Below are 19746 nucleotides of genomic sequence, written 5' to 3' on the forward strand. Positions count from 1 at the left end.
TCCAAGTGATATTCTAACATAAATAAAAGAACTTAAAGATTTCTTCTTTCTATCTTCTTTGTAGTGGAGAGAAGAAACCAACAGCTGATTCTGTCGCAGATGCCATAGTTGAAAATCGAGCTGAGTTGGTTCATCTTCCCTCCTCCATCGACATTAGTGCACCATTGCCTTCAAAAGACTGCCCAGCTTGTGATGGAACAGTAAGCTCTGTCCCCTCTGCTCATGATCTAGGCTACGGTTAATGTATTTACATTGCTATATTTGATACAGATTTGGTTTATTTCTCTCAAATTGTCATGTACTACTGTTTATTTCATGTCCATGTGATAAGGTGCTTTTATGTGTGTTAAGGTGAACAAAATAGACCAATTTTACTTACATCAATATATGATTTGAAGGAACATCTACTGATATTATATTTTTAATACAAAAAAATTAGACACTCAAAGATGACTAATAGGGAACAAAAAATTAAAAACAAGAGTGTGAAGAGATTAATATTATTTTAAATATTATTAAAAGATAGAGATACTCATTTGAGGATGTCCAATGGCCATGCTCTAATAGTGAAAAGAATCATTTGGATGATTATATATATACGTGAAGACCCTCCACTCCTGAACCACAAAAGCAAGAAATTTAAGAATCCCGTACAACACGCTTTAACCATCAATCAAATGGATCATAATAATGACTATGGTCTATGGATAGGAGGAATTATAACTGAAATTCAGGAATCAAAATCTACTATAAATACTACTACTACTAATTAAACATGACAACACAACGGAAAAGATTTCTAAACAAACCAAAGAGAGAGAGAACAAGAGAGTTTATTTTCTTGTAACAAATCAAATGAAGCTCTCTTGTTTTGTCTTTCTCATATTATTATTCTTTTTCGTTTCTACTTCTATTGCCACGGCTCCGCCCAACCCTATCTACGAAAGCTTTCTCCAATGTTTCAGCAACCACACAGGCGCTCCTCCCGAGAACCTATGCGACGTTGTTCTGCCACAAAGCAGTGCCAGCTACACCCCAACCCTACGCGCCTACATCCGAAACGCGCGTTTCAACACTTCCACGTCTCCCAAACCTTTGATCGTTATCGCGGCGCGTTCTGAGTCTCACGTCCAGGCCACCGTCCTCTGCACCAAATCTCTCAACTTCCAGCTCAAGACTCGCAGCGGCGGCCATGACTACGACGGCGTTTCCTACATCTCTGACCGCCCTTTCTTCGTCCTCGACATGTCCTTCCTCCGCAACATCACCGTCGACATGTTAGACGACGGCGGCTCCGCTTGGGTTGGAGCCGGCGCTACTCTCGGCGAGGTTTATTACAACATCTGGCAGAAGAGCAAAACTCACGGGTTTCCCGCCGGAGTTTGTCCTACGGTAGGCGCCGGAGGTCACATTAGCGGCGGAGGCTACGGAAACATGATCAGAAAATACGGACTTTCCGTCGATTACGTCACCGACGCCAAGATCGTAGACGTGAACGGATGTATCCTCGATCGGAAGTCGATGGGAGAGGATTTGTTTTGGGCGATCGGAGGAGGAGGCGGCTCGAGCTTCGGCGTGATCTTGTCTTTCAAGATCAAACTCGTGCCTGTTCCTCCGAGGGTGACTGTTTTCAGAGTGGAGAAAACCCTCGAAGAGAACGCACTCGACATGGTCCACAAATGGCAGTTCGTTGCTCCCAAGACAAGCCCGGATCTGTTCATGAGGCTAATGATGCAGCCCGTGACCAGGAACACTACTCAGACGGTCCGAGCGTCGGTGGTGGCTATGTTCTTGGGGCAACAGAGCGATCTCATGTCTCTGCTGAGCAAAGAGTTACCCGAGCTTGGTCTGAAGCCGGAGAACTGCACGGAGATGACGTGGATACAGTCGGTGATGTGGTGGGCCAACAACGACAACGCCACTATGATCGAACCGGAGATCCTGCTGGATCGGAACCCGGATTCGGCGTCTTTCTTGAAAAGGAAATCGGATTACGTGGAGACAGAGATCAGCAAAGAAGGTTTAGATTTCCTGTTTAAGAAGATGATGGAGGCTGGGAAGCTAGGGCTAGTGTTCAATCCGTACGGAGGGAAAATGAGCGAGGTGCCTACGACGGCGACTCCATTCCCGCACAGGAAGAGGCTTTTCAAGGTCCAGCATTCGATGAACTGGAAAGACCCTGGCACAGAAGCGGAGAGCAGTTTCATGGAAAAGACGAGAAGCTTCTACAGCTACATGGCTCCTTTCGTCACCAAGAATCCAAGACACACGTATCTCAACTACAGGGATCTTGACATCGGGATCAACAGCCATGGCCCAAACAGTTACAGAGAAGCTGAGCTTTACGGGAGAAAGTATTTCGGTGAGAATTTTGATCGGTTGGTCAAAGTGAAAACAGCCGTGGATCCTGATAACTTCTTCAGGGATGAGCAGAGTATACCTACCTTGCCCACCAAGCCTTCCACAAGTTAGGTTTTTTTGGCAAAAGACCAAAATAGCTATACATCCCAGAGGCTGTCTAGGGATCATTCATTTATATCGTAGCTAATTTATACAACTTGTATTTTTTTTTGCAAGAAATACAAGCATCGACACTATATATATTAAAACAAAGAACTCTATCGCACTCAAATTATAAATAGCTAGTATTACCAGACGATTGTTTTTAATTAATATATAGTTATATACACTAAATCTAGCGCAATAGAATTTGTATACATCATAGGATAGTAGAGTACCGTTCTGTTTTGGTGGAGGGATGGGTGTGAGTAAATGAATAATTTCAATTTACAACGATATTAGTAACTAAGTATATAGATTTTGTTCCTTAATTTCTTTTTGTTTTATTTATAGTATAATATTACATGTACATTAATATATTTTCATTGCTAAGCTAATAGGAGGTGAATAAAAAGATGAAACAAAAAATATTGTTTATATATATAAATATTAGTTCTTTGTAATAACTAATAACAGAGTGAAATCAAACATACAAAAAGAATACGTACTATTCCTTTTTCTATTATATACTCTTAATTTTTAATATGGGTAAATATGATAGATTTACGTTTACCGTTTACCCATAGAAAACTTAGAAAATTACTCATAGAAAAGAGTAATTTTTAATAATGGGGCCATCGGGTACAGAGGACGTGCAATTACAACTTCCTGAACTACTTCTCAGGGAGTTTTCATCTAGCCACATGTCTCTACTCCTTCTCAGTCCTCTGCCACTCCTTCTCTACTTGCTTTTGTATCAATTTCCCTTTCTAGTTCTAGTTCGACCTTTTGATGTATACAGATTCTGAGATACAAGTTAATTAAATAGAACCGAATCAAAAACTTTATTCTGAGATACAAGTTAATTGAAAAGAACCGAATTAAGTTGGCGTATAATAATAATATATACGTACAAAATCTTCAAAATGCAAATAAGAAAAACCATATGCTGTTTTGGTGGCCAGACAAAACAGCACGCAGTGCAGGCTCTCATTATAGAAACAGGAAAGCTTGCATCTCGCTTCAAGCATGCTTAGAGGGGTTGAGACTGGCTAGATGAAAACTCCCTGAGAAGTAATTCAACTTCTTCAACAACACCAAGCTTCTTAAACCACCGAGCCAACACAGCAGAAGCTTCTTTCTCAATCATTATAGAGTCTTTCTCAAGCTCAACCAAGAACCCTAATGCTTCATTAAGCTTTTCTTCCTTCTCATATGCAGCCAATACAAGAGCCACGCACTTATCAGTAGCTTTGATTCCCGCTTTTCTCATATTCTCAAATGCCAAACGCGCATTCTGGCTCTGTCCCAAGACACTGTATGCGTTTATGAGCAGTCCGCATAGCTTTACATCAGGAGTGATCCCGGCGATTTGAACAGCATCAAAAACCCGCTTGGCTCCTTGTGCGTCTCCACCCATCGAGTAGGCTCTCAACAATGCCTTGTAAACCTCCCTTCCCGCACAGATTTCTTGGGAATCCATATCTCTGAGTAAGGCCTCTCCTTTCTCGGGAGCACCAGCTCTAATGTAGGCCATAATCATAGAACCATAGGATCGATAATCTAGTGGTTCCCCAAGCAATTTGATGTCGTTGAAAGTATCTTCAGCCAGTTTATGATAGCCTGCCTTGCTGTACAACTGAACCATAGCAGTAAGGGTAACCTGATCAATGAGAAAGCCTCGGTTCTTCATGGCAAGAAGAGTTCTTTCAGCTTCTTCCACTTGGTTAAGCTTCCCATAGTAATGGATGATCTTGGTATAGTCACGGGGATTGGCTTCAAAGGAATCTTCGAGCAGCGAAAATTCAGCCACCTACAGGAACAAGATTGAGTGATTCAAAAACTTAACAAATTAAAAAGAAAAAGTCAAAACCAACAAGACAAAGAACAGGAGTAGGGAAGGAGGAAAGAGAACAAAAGTACATTGATATAGAAGGGAGAGTCAAGATTCTTCAACTCTTTAAGAAGAGAAAGCCAGTCAGCTCTGATGGGGCTCATCCTCCTGACCCAAGCAGCCAACAAATCACAAAAGCTCCCCTTTTCGCTGGAGAAGCATATAATCTGCTTCATAAGCGCTTGACAACGTTTTGACATCTTTATAGGAATCCGAGTAATTGCCTCATCTTGTTCATCTGTCAGATTCAGACCGGAACTAAACCTAGGGGTTCGTTGTTCTGTACCCTCCTCCTTGTCTACTACTACTACAACCTCGCCAAGGGCGGCACTACTACATTTGCAACTAATTTGACGAGGAGATTCTACAAGTAATGGGATCCGATGCCTATGGCTTCCAATAACAACTAATGGACATTTCAAGCCGAAGCTCAACAACACTACTGCGTCGCAGCTATACATTCCCATTATAGAACCACCTCAAAGAACCTCTCCGGAATCTATCTAGAATAAAACGGGACAATTCTCATGTACCTCAGAAAAGTAAAGGCTGCTTCCGCCCTTAGGATCATAGATAGAAATACTACAGAATTGAGCTTCTATGATTACTTACAAAATTATTTAACTGGAGAGAGAAAAGCAAAGTTCATAGACAGAGAGACTACGGCGACGAGTTGGGTGGATAAATTAGATTAGACCGGTGGAGAAGAGAGGATGATGTCTGCTCTGCTCTCACACCACAAAGCGCTGCTGCTTCCATATGGGCCTTATTATGTTGGGCCTTATTATGTTGGGCCTTCATTAGAATTATGGCCTGGTATTTTCATGGGCCATATTGTAATAAATGAATAGTGGCCCTAACATCTACATGATTATCCACTAATGCGTTTACAGATAGTCCAAAACATTCGTGCATGCTATGCCTTGGACGCTGCAGTTATTTTATAAATAGAAGTATTCAAAACTAAAGCTAACAGATCTGATGACGAAATTTTTTTTTTTTTGTGGTAAGAATGTTGTACTTAGGTTTTAATTACAACCGCGGCTAAAGAAGAATATAATAAGATACATAAGCAGGTGAACAACGATACATTACCAAATCCGGACAGATTGTAGTAACTTCAAATGTGTAAAGAAGTAACCCTTCGGTAAATTTCCACAATCGAAACTGTTATAGAGTCAAATCATTAGTCAATGACAAGAGAAAGAGACTTTTTAAAAACCATTATTTACGGATTTATCATAACTTTCCCATATGAGATGTTGAGAATTGACAAATGTTGTGCATCACACTTTTATATGCTTTCCACTAAACCGGTCAAGACGAACTAAACCAAAATCTATATATACATTTTTGGAGACATTTAACAAATAAATTCTGAAGTTAGAAAATATTTACAAACATGTTGTTGGCATTAATTATTAATTTTCTTTTTCATTTAGTTAATTAATATTAAATTTTAATTTTGGAAAACAAGATTTTCCATCCTAATAAAATTTCTAAAACAATAGGAACCACTCCCTTTAATATTAAGTATTAAGTTTATAATTAATTTTATTAATATTAAGTTTCCAATTTTACAAAACAATAAGAATTAATTCTATAAACACACACAATATTTAATTGTATGTTATAGTTGCTATAATATAAAACAATAAACCTCAAACAAAATATTTTTTACACTAACTAATATATAAAGGTTGTACATTTTAAAAAATACAAATTAAATATCAGTTATTAATATAGTTAATATACAAAGCAAATAATATTTTATTTTTATTACAAAGTAGTCTCGCGATGTACTGCGGTGAATATCTAGTTCCTTATCATTTTTTTTTTTTAAATTTTGAAATAGCGTTTCTATACCGTAAAAATGAGGTAATTATATTATTTATATGTACATATGAATATCCTTTAATGCATTTACTAAAAAAAGTCAATAAAGGTAATCTCTTTTTAAATATTAATAGCACTATTTGTTTCTATGAATGGTATATACTTAGTCTCTTATTTATACATGTGGTTAAGTTTTTTTTGTTAAAGACATGTGGTTAAGTTAACGAATAACATGAAAACTTAATGTAAGTGAAACAGCTTCTTGTGAATCCTTCGGGTAGAGTGATTTAGGATCCATTATTAGTGTAAAATTCGGATTCAATTATATTTTGATTATTTTTCGGTTTCATACGAAGTAGTACTACCCGACATAGTACCGGGGAGTCCACCGGGGCGGTCAACAGAGAGATATAATAGATTTCCTCATTTCCAAAGTACCAGTTTTGCCCTCCAATTCGCTGCTTTAAGTAAAAAGAAGGAAACAAACATAGCGCCACTGTTGAAGGGTATTTTAGTCATTTATGGAGAGGACGGCGATCCAAATCTGCTTCACTGAAGCTCTCTCTCTCTCTCTTTTTTGTTTGTTTGTTTGTTTGTTTGTCTCGTCTCCTCCTTCTTCTTCTTCTTCCCCTTTCTTTCTTCGTAGATGTTCACTGAGTCGACGAGACGATACGACTCACCGCCAGCCCTGATAAGACGTTTGCTTTTGGTTCGATCGAAACAGATTTGTTCTTTTCTCTCTCTGGCTGGCTAGTGGCTACATACATACATACTCAGAGGGAGGCGATAGATCTGAGGAGGAATTACTGAATTAGCGGGGTGGGAGTTGTGATTGGTAATGGCTTCTACGGAAGTCGATTCCCGCTTAGCTCGAGTAGTGATCCCAGCTCTGGACAAGGTCATTAAGAACGCCTCCTGGCGTAAGCACTCCAAGCTCGCTCACGAGTGCAAATCCGTCATCGAGCGCCTCAGATCTCCTGATAATTCTTCTCCTCTCGCCGACTCTGATTCTGGATCTTCCCTTCCCGGTCCCCTTCACGACGGAGGAGCCGCCGAGTACTCTCTCGCCGAGTCCGAGATCATCCTCAGCCCTCTCATTAACGCCTCCTCCACCGCCGTTCTCAAGATTGTCGATCCGGCCGTCGATTGCATCCAGAAGCTTATTGCTCATGGCTATGTTCGCGGTGAGGCCGATCCCACCGGCGGACCTGAGGCGCTACTCCTTTCCAAGCTCATTGAAACCATCTGCAAGTGTCACGAGCTCGACGATGAAGGACTCGAGTTACTCCTCCTCAAGACGCTCTTAACTGCTGTTACTTCTATCTCCCTCAGGATCCATGGAGACTCTCTGCTGCAGATCGTCAGGACTTGTTATGGCATCTACTTGGGTAGCAGAAACGTCGTTAATCAGGCCACCGCTAAGGCCTCGCTCGTCCAGATGTCTGTTATCGTCTTCAGAAGAATGGAGGCTGATTCGTCTACTGTCCCCATTCAGCCCATCGTCGTCGCCGAGCTTATGGAGCCCATGGACAAATCTGAATCTGACCCATCCACCACGCAGTCCGTTCAAGGTTTCATCACCAAAATTATGCAGGATTTCGACGGAGTCTTCAATTCAGCTAACGCCAAGGGCACCTTCGGCGGCCATGACGGAGCCTTCGAGTCTTCTTTGCCCGGGACTGCGAACCCGACGGATCTGTTGGATTCTACTGATAAGGATATGTTGGATGCCAAGTACTGGGAGATCAGCATGTATAAGTCGGCTCTCGAAGGAAGAAAAGGGGAGCTGGCCGATGGGGAAGTGGAGAAAGACGATGATTCTGAGGTTCAGATTGGGAATAAGCTGAGAAGAGACGCCTTCTTGGTTTTCAGGGCACTTTGCAAGCTGTCCATGAAGACGCCTCCCAAGGAAGATCCTGAGTTGATGAGAGGGAAGATTGTGGCTCTCGAGCTATTGAAGATTCTACTCGAGAATGCTGGTGCTGTCTTTAGAACCAGCGATAGGTTTGCTTCGCTTATCTTCTTGCATTTTTATAAGCCACATTAGGTAGTTTGTTATTCTTGATAGTTGCTTTGCGCAGAATGTTATTTAGTTGTTGGTGTTATTTTCTGAAAATCTAGTATCAATTCATTATGAAACAGGTTCTTAGGCGCCATCAAGCAGTATCTGTGTCTCTCCTTGTTGAAGAACAGTGCTTCAAATCTTATGATCATTTTCCAGCTTTCCTGCTCGATTTTACTTAGCTTGGTTTCAAGATTTCGTGCTGGGCTGAAGGCAGAGATTGGGGTGTTCTTCCCTATGATTGTTCTAAGAGTGTTAGAGAATGTTGCTCAACCTGATTTTCAACAGAAGATGATAGTGCTTCGGTTCCTGGACAAGCTCTGCATTGATTCACAGATTTTGGTAGATATCTTTATCAACTATGATTGTGATGTCAACTCATCCAATATATTTGAGAGGTATGAATTGATGTGGTATTTTGGTTTATCTATGTCTTTATGCCCTGAATCTGTTTATTTTATTTTTGTTGTATAAGCGCTGGATCAAGAATTAGTGTGCACTATCTAAAGTTGACATTTATTTCCGTGTTTGTTTTCTATACCTTGTTTTTAGGATGGTGAATGGTCTCCTTAAGACTGCTCAAGGAGTGCCTCCTGGTACAGTCACTACCTTGTTGCCACCTCAGGAAGCAGCCATGAAGCTTGAAGCCATGAAATGCTTAGTTGCTGTTTTAAGGTCTATGGGAGTATGGGTGAATAAGCAGTTGCGTCTTCCGGATCCTTATTCTGCAAAATTGCTAGAAATTGATGATAGAAATCTTGAAGAAGGAAGTCATCCGGTGGAAAATGGTAAGGGGGATGGAGGCCATGGGGGTTTTGAAAGATCAGAATCCCAGTCTGAATTGTCCAGTGGGACTTCTGATGCCTTAGCAATAGAGCAGCGCCGAGCTTACAAGCTCGAACTTCAGGTAAAAGTGTTAAGTTACCTAAAGTTTCATTCGGCGCTCATTGACTTTTGTCTCAGCCTGTCAGCTTAAACCTGATTTGGTTTTATTGATGGCAGGAAGGTATTTCTATTTTCAACCAGAAACCTAAGAAAGGCATTGAATTTCTAATCAAGGCAAACAAGGTGGGGGACTCACCAGAAGAAATAGCAGCTTTTCTCAAAGATGCATCCGGGTTAAACAAGACTTTGGTAGGGGATTATTTGGGGGAAAGGGAGGACCTATCTCTTAAAGTGATGCATGCATATGTGGATTCTTTCGAATTTCAAGGCATGGAATTTGATGAGGCTATTCGAGCCTTTCTCCGGGGCTTTAGGCTGCCAGGGGAAGCCCAGAAAATTGATCGTATCATGGAAAAGTTTGCTGAGCGTTACTGTAAATGTAATCCAAAGGCTTTTTCTAGCGCTGATACGGCATATGTCCTCGCTTACTCTGTCATATTGCTCAACACAGATGCACATAACCCTATGGTGAAGAGCAAGGTACATATTTAAATCCCTCTTGAGGGATATCCTACTCCAAGCTTGTTTTAAGCTTCTGTAATGTTCAAACAAGTTAACTCATTATTAATTTTTCAATTACAACTTGCAGATGACAGCTGATGGTTTTATTAGGAATAATCGTGGTATAGATGATGGAAAAGATTTGCCTGAGGAATATCTACGTGCATTGTATGAAAGGATATCTAGAAATGAGATAAAGATGAAGGACGATGGTTTGGGTCCGCAACAGAAGCAGCCGACAAACTCAAGTAGATTACTTGGCTTAGATACTATCTTAAATATTGTTGTTCCTAGGCGTGGTGATGATATGTACATGGAGACCAGTGATGATCTTATTAGGCATATGCAAGAGAGGTTTAAAGAAAAAGCTCGCAAATCTGAGTAAGAAGCTTCCTTTATTGTGCATTTTTGTTTTGCACGCTCTTGTGCGGTGGTCTGCTTCACCCATGTTGGTTCTTTTTGCCGTTCTTTTCTCTTTTGGGCATCTTCAAACTTATGTTCTGATAGTCAATTCTTTGGGAGTTAGTGGTTGGTCAGGTCCTTACTGCTGGCTTCTGATCTTATTGTTATTTCTATTTTGCTATTTTGCTATGATTTTTATACTTGGAGGTACCTGAAAAAGTGTATGTCGTGGTTTCTAATTTTTGTTTTCCACTGTAGGTCAGTTTATTATGCAGCCTCGGATGTGGTTATACTCAGATTTATGGTTGAGGTGTGTTGGGCTCCTATGTTGGCAGCTTTCAGTGTTCCACTTGACCAAAGTGATGATGCAGTCATTACAACATTATGTCTGGAGGGTTTCCACCATGCCATCCATGTCACTTCTGTAATGTCCTTAAAAACGCACAGAGATGCCTTTGTGACTTCGCTAGCAAAATTTACTTCCCTCCACTCTCCTGCTGATATCAAGCAAAAAAACATTGAAGCCATTAAGGTTTGTATTTTTGTTTCTCAACTTCCTACCTTTATATTCAAGGTACAAAACGAGATAGGGGGAATCTCATTTAGTCTTATGTTTCATTCTAAGCTGGACTAGCATTGACAATTTTGCGTCTGAAAAACTTGGGAAAAAAATAATTTCATGTTTTTTTTGGCACTTTTCTCATTTCTAGGAAATGGTAATTGAATTAGCTGTTTCTTTCGAAGCGAGTTGGGTTAACTTGCATCACATCCAAACATGGTTAATCTTGAAAATACTAATGGATGATAAGAAATGGCTTCGATTGATTAAGTTTGTTTTGTCTGTTTACTGATAGGCAATAGTAAAACTGGCGGAGGAAGAAGGTAACTATCTACAAGATGCTTGGGAGCATATATTGACTTGTGTTTCACGGTTTGAGCATCTTCATCTCTTGGGGGAAGGAGCGCCTCCTGATGCCACTTTCTTTGCATTTCCGCAAACGGAGTCAGGAAACTCTCCACTGGCTAAGCCAAATTCCGCACCTGCAGTTAAAGAAAGAGCACCTGGAAAACATCAGTATGCTGCATCTGCTGTGATAAGGGGTTCCTACGATGGTTCCGGTGTTGCTGGCAAGGCTTCTAATACAGTGACAACTGAACAGATGAACAACCTGATATCTAATCTGAACTTGCTAGAACAAGTTGGTGACATGAGTCGGATATTTACTCGTAGTCAAAGATTGAACAGTGAAGCCATAATTGACTTTGTCAAAGCCCTCTGCAAAGTTTCTATGGATGAGTTACGATCTCCATCTGATCCACGGGTCTTCAGCCTAACAAAGATTGTGGAAATAGCGTAAGTATCAATCTTTTATTTACAATACTGTTGTGTTTTGCTCAAACTCTCTCTTATTTATACTCTATTGGGGTTAATGGCAGGCACTATAACATGAACCGCATAAGACTTGTCTGGTCGAGCATCTGGCATGTGCTATCGGATTTCTTTGTGACTATTGGCTGTTCTGATAACCTCTCTATTGCAATTTTTGCAATGGATTCTTTGCGCCAGCTGTCTATGAAGTTCTTAGAGCGGGAAGAGTTGGCGAATTATAACTTCCAAAATGAGTTTATGAAACCTTTTGTTGTTGTCATGCGCAAAAGTGGTGCTGTTGAGATCAGGGAATTGATTATACGATGTGTCTCGCAGATGGTTTTATCCCGTGTTGACAATGTCAAGTCGGGATGGAAGAGTATGTTCATGGTATTTGATCCATCAAACTCCCGTTTATGTTGATGTCTCTCTCAGTTGTTGATGACAGATATACTTACTGAAATCTGTTTGCTCTTGCAGATTTTCACTACAGCGGCACATGATGCACATAAAAATATTGTGTTCCTGTCTTTTGAAATGGTTGAGAAGATTATCCGAGACTACTTCCCACACATCACAGAGACAGAGACGACCACCTTCACAGACTGTGTGAATTGCCTTGTTGCGTTCACCAATAGTAAATTTGAGAAAGATATTAGTCTCCAAGCTATTGCTTTCCTTCAATATTGCGCAAGAAAACTTGCTGAAGGCTCTGTTGGTTCATCATTAAGAAGGAACCCTCCATCATCTCCTCCGGGTGGAAAAAGTGGAAAACAAGATAGTGGAAAATTTCTAGAAAGTGACGAACATTTGTATTCTTGGTTTCCGTTATTAGCCGGTAAGCCACATTTTCGCACTTGTTGTCACAATAGTCTTACTTTTTTAAATTAACATAATCATCACAATGACATTTTTGGCTTTCTTTTGCGTGCAGGTTTATCTGAACTTAGTTTCGACCCAAGAGCAGAAATAAGGAAGGTTGCATTGAAAGTCCTGTTTGATACTCTGCGGAACCATGGTGACCATTTCAGCCTGTCTTTATGGGAACGGGTTTTTGAGTCTGTTTTATTTCGGATATTCGACTATGTGCGTCATGACGTTGACCCATCTGGTGAGGATTCAGCAGATCAGATAGGTTACAATGGTGAAGTTGACCAAGAGTCTTGGCTTTATGAGACATGCTCGTTGGCTCTACAGCTAGTTGTAGACCTCTTTGTAAATTTCTACAAGACAGTTAATCCTCTCCTTAAGAAGGTACTGATGTTATTCGTAAGCTTGATAAAACGTCCTCACCAAAGTCTTGCTGGTGCGGGTATTGCTGCGCTTGTCCGTCTGATGAGAGATGTCGGTCATCAATTCTCAGACGAACAATGGCTCGAGGTTGTGTCATGTATCAAAGAAGCAGCGGATGCTACATGCCCTGACTTCTCATATGTTACCAGTGAAGATATGACGGAGGATGTAAGCAATGGGGACGAAACAAATGATAATTCCAACGACGCACTGAGAAGAAGAAACAGGCAGCTTCATGCTGCCGTCGCAGATGCCAAATCCAAAGCTTCAATTCAGATTTTTGTGATTCAGGTCAGTAAGTCTCAAGTCTCTGGTGATGAAGCATGGATATATTCACACATAATCGATCTCATCAGTATATGTGTATGTTTGTGCACTTGTTCTTGATTTGCAGGCGGTAACAGATATCTACGACATGTACCGTACGTCTCTCACAGCCAATCACATGTTGATGCTCTTCGACGCTATGCATGGCATTGCATCCAACGCTCACACAATCAATGCCGATCCACTCTTACGTTCCAAGCTCCAGGAGCTGGGGTCGTCCCCTGATTCCCAAGATGCTCCTCTGCTGCGCCTGGAGAACGAATCTTTCCAAACATGTATGACCTTCTTAGACAACCTCATCTCAGACCAGCCTGTGGGTTACGACGAGGCTAAAATAGAAACCCACCTCATAAGCCTCTGCAGAGAGGTGTTAGAGTTCTACATAGACATCTCGTGTGCAAAAGAGCAGTCGTCTAGATGGGCGGTTCCCTCAGGGACAGGAAAAAGGAAAGAGCTAACCGCGCGAGCTCCACTAGTGGTCGCTGCAATCCAGACACTGGGAAACATGGGAGAGTCACTGTTTAAGAAGAACTTGCCGGAGTTGTTTCCGTTGATAGCGACGTTGATAAGTTGTGAACATGGGTCAGGGGAAGTACAAGTTGCCCTTAGTGATATGCTTCAGACATCAATGGGACCTGTTCTCCTCCGCTCTTGCTGCTGATCTCTCTCTCTCTCTCTCTCTCTCTCTCTCTCTCTCTCTCTCTCTCTCTCTTCATTTGCTCCCTCGATTTTAATCATAATTCTGATTGGTTCTTTTCTTTTGAGGTTTCTTTTTTTTTTTCTTTTTTTTGTCACAAAAATTTACGTTTGCCTGATTGTTTGGTGGTAGCCATGGGAAGAAGGTAGCGTTCACGAGGTGTCTATTTTCTTATAATGTAAATTGTAAAATATTAGACAGTCTGTGTTTTTGACACATTGTTTCATAATAAGTCTTCTACTAAACTTTCTTTTTATTTCGAGGTTGGATGAATCACAAAACGTGATTTAGTAAGGCGTTTTTTACAATCAAAAGTGAACGAAACGTTTAGTACTAACATCGATAAAATAAAATAAATAGAAAGAATACAGATGATGATGGGTGTGTCATGTGTGAATCTCGTTGAGAGATTGATAATTATGTTACAAACTTAGAACAAAGTCAAAACTGGATGCCGAGGCGACGGATCTCAGAACGGAAGACGGGACTGGAAGAGAGAGTACGATGAGCCAAACTTCGAATGTCTTCTCTTGAACATTCCTTTGATATTCTCACCAACTCCCACAACGCTCCTCCGCTTATCATCTCCTTCGCATTCACCTCTGCCCCCACCAAACAATACCAAAAAAAAACACCAATGAATATGATGAACCACAAGGACCACAAAGAAAAGTCAAGGATCGCACTAACCATGCTGGGCCAAATGACATAAAGCTAGCTCTATGTGCCGCCTGATTGGCGCAGCTTCATCGTTAGCATGTTGTACAATCCATGGAAGAGCTCCGTCTTCTATTAGTAGTGATCTTCCACTCTTAACACCTTCATACACTCTTCAAATTAACCCACCAAAACAAGAAATGTCTCTACACACTAGATGACCTTGATGGAAAACTAGAACGGCTTTTTACCTTGAGTGGTTGCTCGGGACTCGCACTTTGCAAAGTTTGCAATTCCACGAGCCACCTGGGCAAGAACATCCGGATGTCCGCATCTAACCATTCCTAACAACGCTTTTATTCCACCATCCGACCATAGTCTTGCTTGAAGTTTGTCTGCCAGACATAATAGACATCTCAGAAATTGGTCGGTTTCTTCGTTCAAAAGTAAATGACAGTTGAATATGTTATTTTACCATTGCCACAGAGATTAGCAATAGCTCCAGCAACCATGCGTAAAGTCTGTGGATCCTCTGCATCTGCAGCTGTTAGAGATAGCAAGCTGATTCCACCTTGGTCCACTATCAGTTGTTGGCTCACTTCTGTTACCACCAAAACAAAACTAAAACACATGAGCACATATTGTCACACTAAGTGACCACAAGCCATTTAACTAGTCTGTTTCTGCTTTCACCGTCTGTTTAACCTCCAACTATTATTCAGTATCCATAAGCATTTACCATTCATTGCGAGATTGGCAATCGCACCAGCGGCGACTCTTCGGACAGTTTCATCTTCGTAGCTTCTCAGAAGCATCAACAATGATGTAAGCCCTCCAGCTTCAACGATCTTTTCTTGATTTGCCTCTGCTTATCAAACCCAAAGAAAATAGGGGAACTGTGATACCTTATAGCAACAAAAATATATGAACCTCAAGAGATATCATATATGAATGTGAGTGAGCAAAAGTTACCTTCAGCTGCAAGATTCGCCACAACTTTCACAGCATGAATTCTTATGTTTGCATCATCTGATTCAAGCAATTGCAAAATCTTTTGAAGTCCCACTGTTTCAAGGAGGATAGAAAGTTATAAGAACCACAAAGGCAGTTGTACACACTCCGGCGCAAACATTTTAGAAGAAATTCCTATTACCTTGCTCACATAGTGTAGCAAACGGCGCCTTCTGTCCGTTCATAGATTCTCTTGCTTGGGAATGCCGTGAGGGTAATGAGTCCGTGCCAGAAAATGAATTCCCTGGGGCACCGCTGTCCAAGCATCGTCTCATCTAGAAGAATGAGACTCAACTGTCAGGTAAACTCAAGGTTGAACCAAAAATCATTACCAAGATACAGTTGTTATCAAGTACAAGAGCAGGTGGTTGTGAATATGTGCCTCATAGTGATTATAGTAAGCTCAAAGAAACTCTAACCGTGCTTGTACAATTTTCCAAGTGTTACAAGGTATATTCAATGAGTGAAAACGATAAAGACTAATCCTTTATTTGATGTTAAAGACAGTTGCTTTACAGCAATTAAAGGAGAGACCTTCACACCCACTAAATTCGTAAATTTTGTACCTGGTCAGCTTCAAAAGTAAGTTGCACAAGTTGACTTCGTAATATAGTGACCTCTTCTTCAAGTTTCTTTTTCTGAATAGCCTCATCCTCCAGCAGTTTTTGTAGTCTTGATATTCCAGCATCTTCGCCTTCCTAAAACGCCAGAGAGCTTGGTTAAATATTATCTAAGATGTTAAATCATTTGAGAGGGGGAGAGAGATAGAAAGAGCGAAAAAGAAGTTAAAGACTGGGTACCCCTGATTTTGTCTTCAGCGTTGACTGGCTTTTTATTTTGCTAACTTCCTCTTCAGCTGCCTTCCTTAACCTCATTTCGTTCTCAAGTGATTCTTTTAACCTGGTGAATTCACTAGCTGTAACAACCCCGTTGATCTGCAGGTTAATATTTACAGGTTAAAGATTCGTACACTCCCATCACCTGAAAAGAAAATAAGAGTTCTGTGGGCTAGTACCTCTCCATTGCGTTTACCATTCTCATGGTTCCGCTGGCTCGATATCAGCTTTTCTTCAAGCTTTTTAACTGACTCCATATACTCCATTTGACACTTTAGTTTCTCCTTCTGTAAATAGAATATTAGAAAACAAATATCCGATTTCAGGTACTGAAACAAAACACGGATGTGAAACCGTTTTTTATTTTATTTTTTCGAATTCTTTTGGGTGTATGCTAACCTCTAAGGCCTCAGCAAAGTTTTTTTCAACTTCTGATATACGATTTTGCGCTTGTCGATTTATTCTCTCCACATCGTCATCAAATGCTTTCAGCTGCCTTTCATTTTCAGCAATCACCTTATCAAGTTGGACCTCAAGTTTCTTGGATAAACTCTTGTAATCAAATTCTTCCTTTATCTTTAACATATTCTCTACCTTCATTGCCTGCCCAAAAATTAAAAACACTTATGGGTTTTGAATATTTTCAAAACGACTTCTACATTACGGGATGGGTAAAGATAGTGATAGCGCACCCTTTGACCAAATAATATAGTACTTGTTGTCTCCCCTCTATGGCGTGGAGAGGGACCAATGGTCACAATTAGGGATGTTCTTGCTGTGCCTGAAATGCAAAAAACATATGTATAAGCGACTGATATTCTGAAAAGTCCAGTTATTAGGAATTCAGAATTCAAGACACCAGGACTTAGGATATGAGCAATAAGATAAACTAACCACCAAATGAATCTCTCAACAAGCGAGTAAGTTTTGAATCGCGAAGTGGAACATGAGGGCTATTCTCAGCTATTGCATTTATGCATTTTCCTAAAGCACTAAGTGAAAGATTAATGGATTTAGCTTCCTCCAGCATGTGCCCTTCGCTGCCTGCATAGCAAGAAAGAAGGTGATAATGAGTAACACCCATAAGATGGAATCTTACAGAGCATCATAGGAAAAGTAGGAAATGTGTTAGTAACTGATACTGTCTTTCATTGAGGGAAAACGAAGAAATGAGGGAATCTGCTGAGTACAAAGAGCTTTGACAAGCTATGTCAATTGATTATTAGAGGTTTATACCAGACTTGTGAACACGTTCAGAACCAGCAAGATCAACTAGAACAAGCTTGCTTCTCCTAACCAATGGCTTTGATGGTCTGAGAAAGTGAGATGAGTTGTCCGTTTCAGTTGAGACTGGATCCTCGTTTTCTACCACCGACCTCTTGACATGTACCTGAACTATTATTGATCATGCATCAACTCAAGATAACAATAGAGATGAGCGTAAAGGTATATCAAAATCTAATGTCTCAAGGCTAAACAGAAGTGAATTACCATGAGAATTGCATGACTTCGAGAAGATTCAGTATTCAATTTGGTATTGGCAGCAACCCTATGTGTTTCCCCAAGCTGAAGGAGCTCAAGGAAATTTTGTTGGTTCCTGATCTCTACATGGGTTGCCCCAGGCAAGGAGACATCTCCAGTTTTGGGGTCTTCGACAATAGCAATATTGTCATTAGATGGGTCTAGGAGATCTTGGATGGTCTCCATATAAAGCTGGAGATAGAGAGAGAGAGTCAGTGTCTGATGCAAAGTAAGTGAGGAAACAAACAATGCAAGGAAAGAAAGAAAACCTGTAAATAAGAGACAGAGACAGAGTCAGTGTCAAGAGAAGTGCCAGCAATGATATCTTCCATGGAACGAACCATGATACCACGAGCAGCAGTATCTTCGTCTCCTAATTTCCCAAGGGTAAAAGTTTTGCCAGTACCGGTTTGACCATAGGCCATGACAGTTCCATTGTAACCCTCAAGAACACTCTACAAAGTAGTGGGGTAATCAAAGTAAATTCAGATGAATAAACAAAAAGAGGGAGAAAGAAGAAGAAGAAGGGGGTGGGGGGAGAGAAAAAGGAAAGAGACCTCAACAACAGGCTTGGCAACAACTTGGTAGACGCGTTTCTGTGAAGCAGTTTCGGTAAGGACGTCATCAAACTCATAGGTTTCAGTATCCCAATTGTTTTTCCTGAGTTTCAACCTTTTAAGCTGGGAACATATGGAGACAAATCAGTGAGAGAGAGAGAGTAGAAGGAAAAAAAAAACCAACCAAAAAGGGAACAAGAAGAGAAGAGAAGAGAAGAGAAAGACCTCAGGTTGCAACTCAACACAATCAGCAAAATCAGCATCTGCGACGGACTCATCAGCATTACGAGGTCGTAATCTAACAGCTACTCGAACTCTCCCAGGCACTGAAACAAAAAAAGAAGAAGATGATGTTAGCAAGGGTGGGTTCCAGAGTATAGAGATCGACAAAATCGTTCTAACAACCATCAATTAATCAAATCAATCATCCAATCCAAGTAAGTCGATTTGGAAACACAGAGAGAGTTGCTTAATCTTCACTAAACCACAAAGCTAGGAGATGAGAGTGAAACTTGGAAATTGAAATCGCATCTCAGTAAGTTAGGTAATTACAAAAACCAAACAAAAGAGAGAGAAAGAAAGGAGGGACCTCCATTGTCAGCGAGAGAAGCAGAAGAGGTGGAGTTGCGACGGGGGGCGGAGGAGGAAGGAATCCTGGATTTGAAAGAAGACGATCTGAGATTGCTGGAGCCAGAGACGGGTCTCATGGATCCTCCTCTAACCGCACCATTTCTCGATGAAGATGAAGCCATAGCCATCCCCTCTCTCTTATCTCTATATATATGCTAGCCTAACAGTCTTCTTCTCCGTCTTCTCTTCAGAGCCGACTGAGTTTATGCGAATAGAAGAATTAAAATTCAAAACATGAAAAAGAGAATAGAGGCGAACAAGAAGAAGAAGAAGAAGAAAACCCCTCCGAAAATTACAAGAAGAGAGTTGTGGACGTTTTTTTTTTTTTTTTTTTTTTTTTGCCTCAATTTCGTCTCTTCAATTTTTTTTATTATTAGTATTACTTAATTATTAAAATAAAATAATAAACACAGCAGTGCCAGTGAGTTATGGAGGAGGAGGAGGAGGTTGGCGGGGCCCACACGCGTCCGCATTTTGAATGGAAGAAGAAAGATAGACAGAGACAGTCGTTGGGTTTTTCAGTGGCTCCCACTTTTCTCACAAAGAGTCCACTATTTCTTTTTTACCTTTTTACCCTTTTCCAGGTTCTTTTTTTTTTTTGGCTCGCTTTAATTGCGCCGAACGGGTCGGTTTGGTTTATGATGATGCTTGCTCTCTCTGAACTACCCTTCTCCCAGGTTATTCGTTTGTATTGGATCTGTGTCAAGTT

The 19746-nt window shown here is 40.7% G+C and overlaps 3 protein-coding genes and 1 pseudogene across 6 annotated transcripts; 2 read left to right on the plus strand and 2 right to left on the minus strand.

The window, feature by feature from the left end:
• The first annotated feature begins 573 nt into the window (after positions 1-573).
• Positions 574-2613, plus strand: LOC104754353 (berberine bridge enzyme-like 1 pseudogene; annotated as a pseudogene). The gene has a single exon (XR_015586692.1). The product of XR_015586692.1 is annotated as a berberine bridge enzyme-like 1 pseudogene (transcript).
• A 692-nt stretch (positions 2614-3305) lies between these two features.
• On the minus strand, positions 3306-5133 carry LOC104754352 (pentatricopeptide repeat-containing protein At1g01970). Its single transcript, XM_010476525.3, has 2 exons — positions 4423-5133; positions 3306-4312 (listed from the first exon to the last, which is right to left on the minus strand). Exons 1-2 carry the CDS (start codon positions 4858-4860, stop codon positions 3533-3535), a joined length of 1218 nt encoding a protein of 405 aa, XP_010474827.2. The 5' UTR covers positions 4861-5133; the 3' UTR covers positions 3306-3532.
• A 1307-nt stretch (positions 5134-6440) lies between these two features.
• LOC104743092 (brefeldin A-inhibited guanine nucleotide-exchange protein 3) lies at positions 6441-14070 on the plus strand. 2 transcript variants are annotated; one of them, XM_087495034.1, is made up of 11 exons: positions 6441-8233; positions 8372-8689; positions 8844-9198; positions 9294-9716; positions 9826-10118; positions 10398-10671; positions 10994-11493; positions 11577-11898; positions 11989-12346; positions 12443-13092; positions 13196-14070. In XM_087495034.1, exons 1-11 carry the CDS (start codon positions 7068-7070, stop codon positions 13787-13789), a joined length of 5253 nt encoding a protein of 1750 aa, XP_087351160.1. In that variant the 5' UTR covers positions 6441-7067; the 3' UTR covers positions 13790-14070. The 2 variants fall into 2 exon arrangements, with proteins under 2 accessions (XP_087351160.1, XP_087351161.1); XM_087495035.1 differs by lacking the exon at positions 6441-8233 and having other exon boundaries at positions 10403-10671.
• Positions 14064-19541, minus strand: LOC104743093 (kinesin-like protein KIN-UB). Of its 2 annotated transcripts, none has more exons than XM_087495036.1 (19): positions 18997-19541; positions 18633-18733; positions 18408-18530; positions 18120-18305; positions 17821-18042; positions 17566-17719; positions 17224-17373; positions 17022-17110; positions 16729-16932; positions 16509-16616; positions 16294-16428; positions 16060-16191; positions 15636-15768; positions 15455-15547; positions 15222-15347; positions 14958-15083; positions 14734-14877; positions 14516-14644; positions 14064-14427 (listed from the first exon to the last, which is right to left on the minus strand). In XM_087495036.1, the coding sequence occupies exons 1-19, from the start codon at positions 19163-19165 to the stop codon at positions 14267-14269; spliced, it is 2685 nt and encodes an 894-aa protein (XP_087351162.1). In that variant the 5' UTR covers positions 19166-19541; the 3' UTR covers positions 14064-14266. The 2 variants fall into 2 exon arrangements, with proteins under 2 accessions (XP_087351162.1, XP_087351163.1); XM_087495037.1 differs by having other exon boundaries at positions 17466-17719; positions 18997-19418.
• Positions 19542-19746: the final 205 nt, after the last annotated feature.

Source organism: Camelina sativa, chromosome 17, assembly GCF_030686135.1.
Source record: "Camelina sativa cultivar CO46 ecotype springtype chromosome 17, ASM3068613v1".
NCBI lineage: Eukaryota > Viridiplantae > Streptophyta > Magnoliopsida > Brassicales > Brassicaceae > Camelina > Camelina sativa.

Bases quoted from the DNA above. Each gene is read 5' to 3' on its own strand.
- LOC104754352 (XM_010476525.3), bottom strand. From the start codon at position 4,860: ATGGGAATGTATAGCTGCGACGCAGTAGTGTTGTTGAGCTTCGGCTTG. The intron at 4,313-4,422 runs GTACTTTTGTTC...TTGTTCCTGTAG, and splicing joins ACTCTCCCTTCTATATCAAT to GTGGCTGAATTTTCGCTGCT.
- LOC104743092 (XM_087495034.1), top strand. From the start codon at position 7,068: ATGGCTTCTACGGAAGTCGATTCCCGCTTAGCTCGAGTAGTGATCCCA. The intron at 9,717-9,825 runs GTACATATTTAA...TACAACTTGCAG, and splicing joins ACCCTATGGTGAAGAGCAAG to ATGACAGCTGATGGTTTTAT. The intron at 11,899-11,988 runs GTATTTGATCCA...TTGCTCTTGCAG, and splicing joins GATGGAAGAGTATGTTCATG to ATTTTCACTACAGCGGCACA.
- LOC104743093 (XM_087495036.1), bottom strand. From the start codon at position 19,165: ATGGCTATGGCTTCATCTTCATCGAGAAATGGTGCGGTTAGAGGAGGA. The intron at 16,617-16,728 runs GTTAGCATACAC...TTCTATTTACAG, and splicing joins ACTTTGCTGAGGCCTTAGAG to AAGGAGAAACTAAAGTGTCA. The intron at 15,548-15,635 runs GTAATAGGAATT...TCCTTGAAACAG, and splicing joins TGCTACACTATGTGAGCAAG to TGGGACTTCAAAAGATTTTG.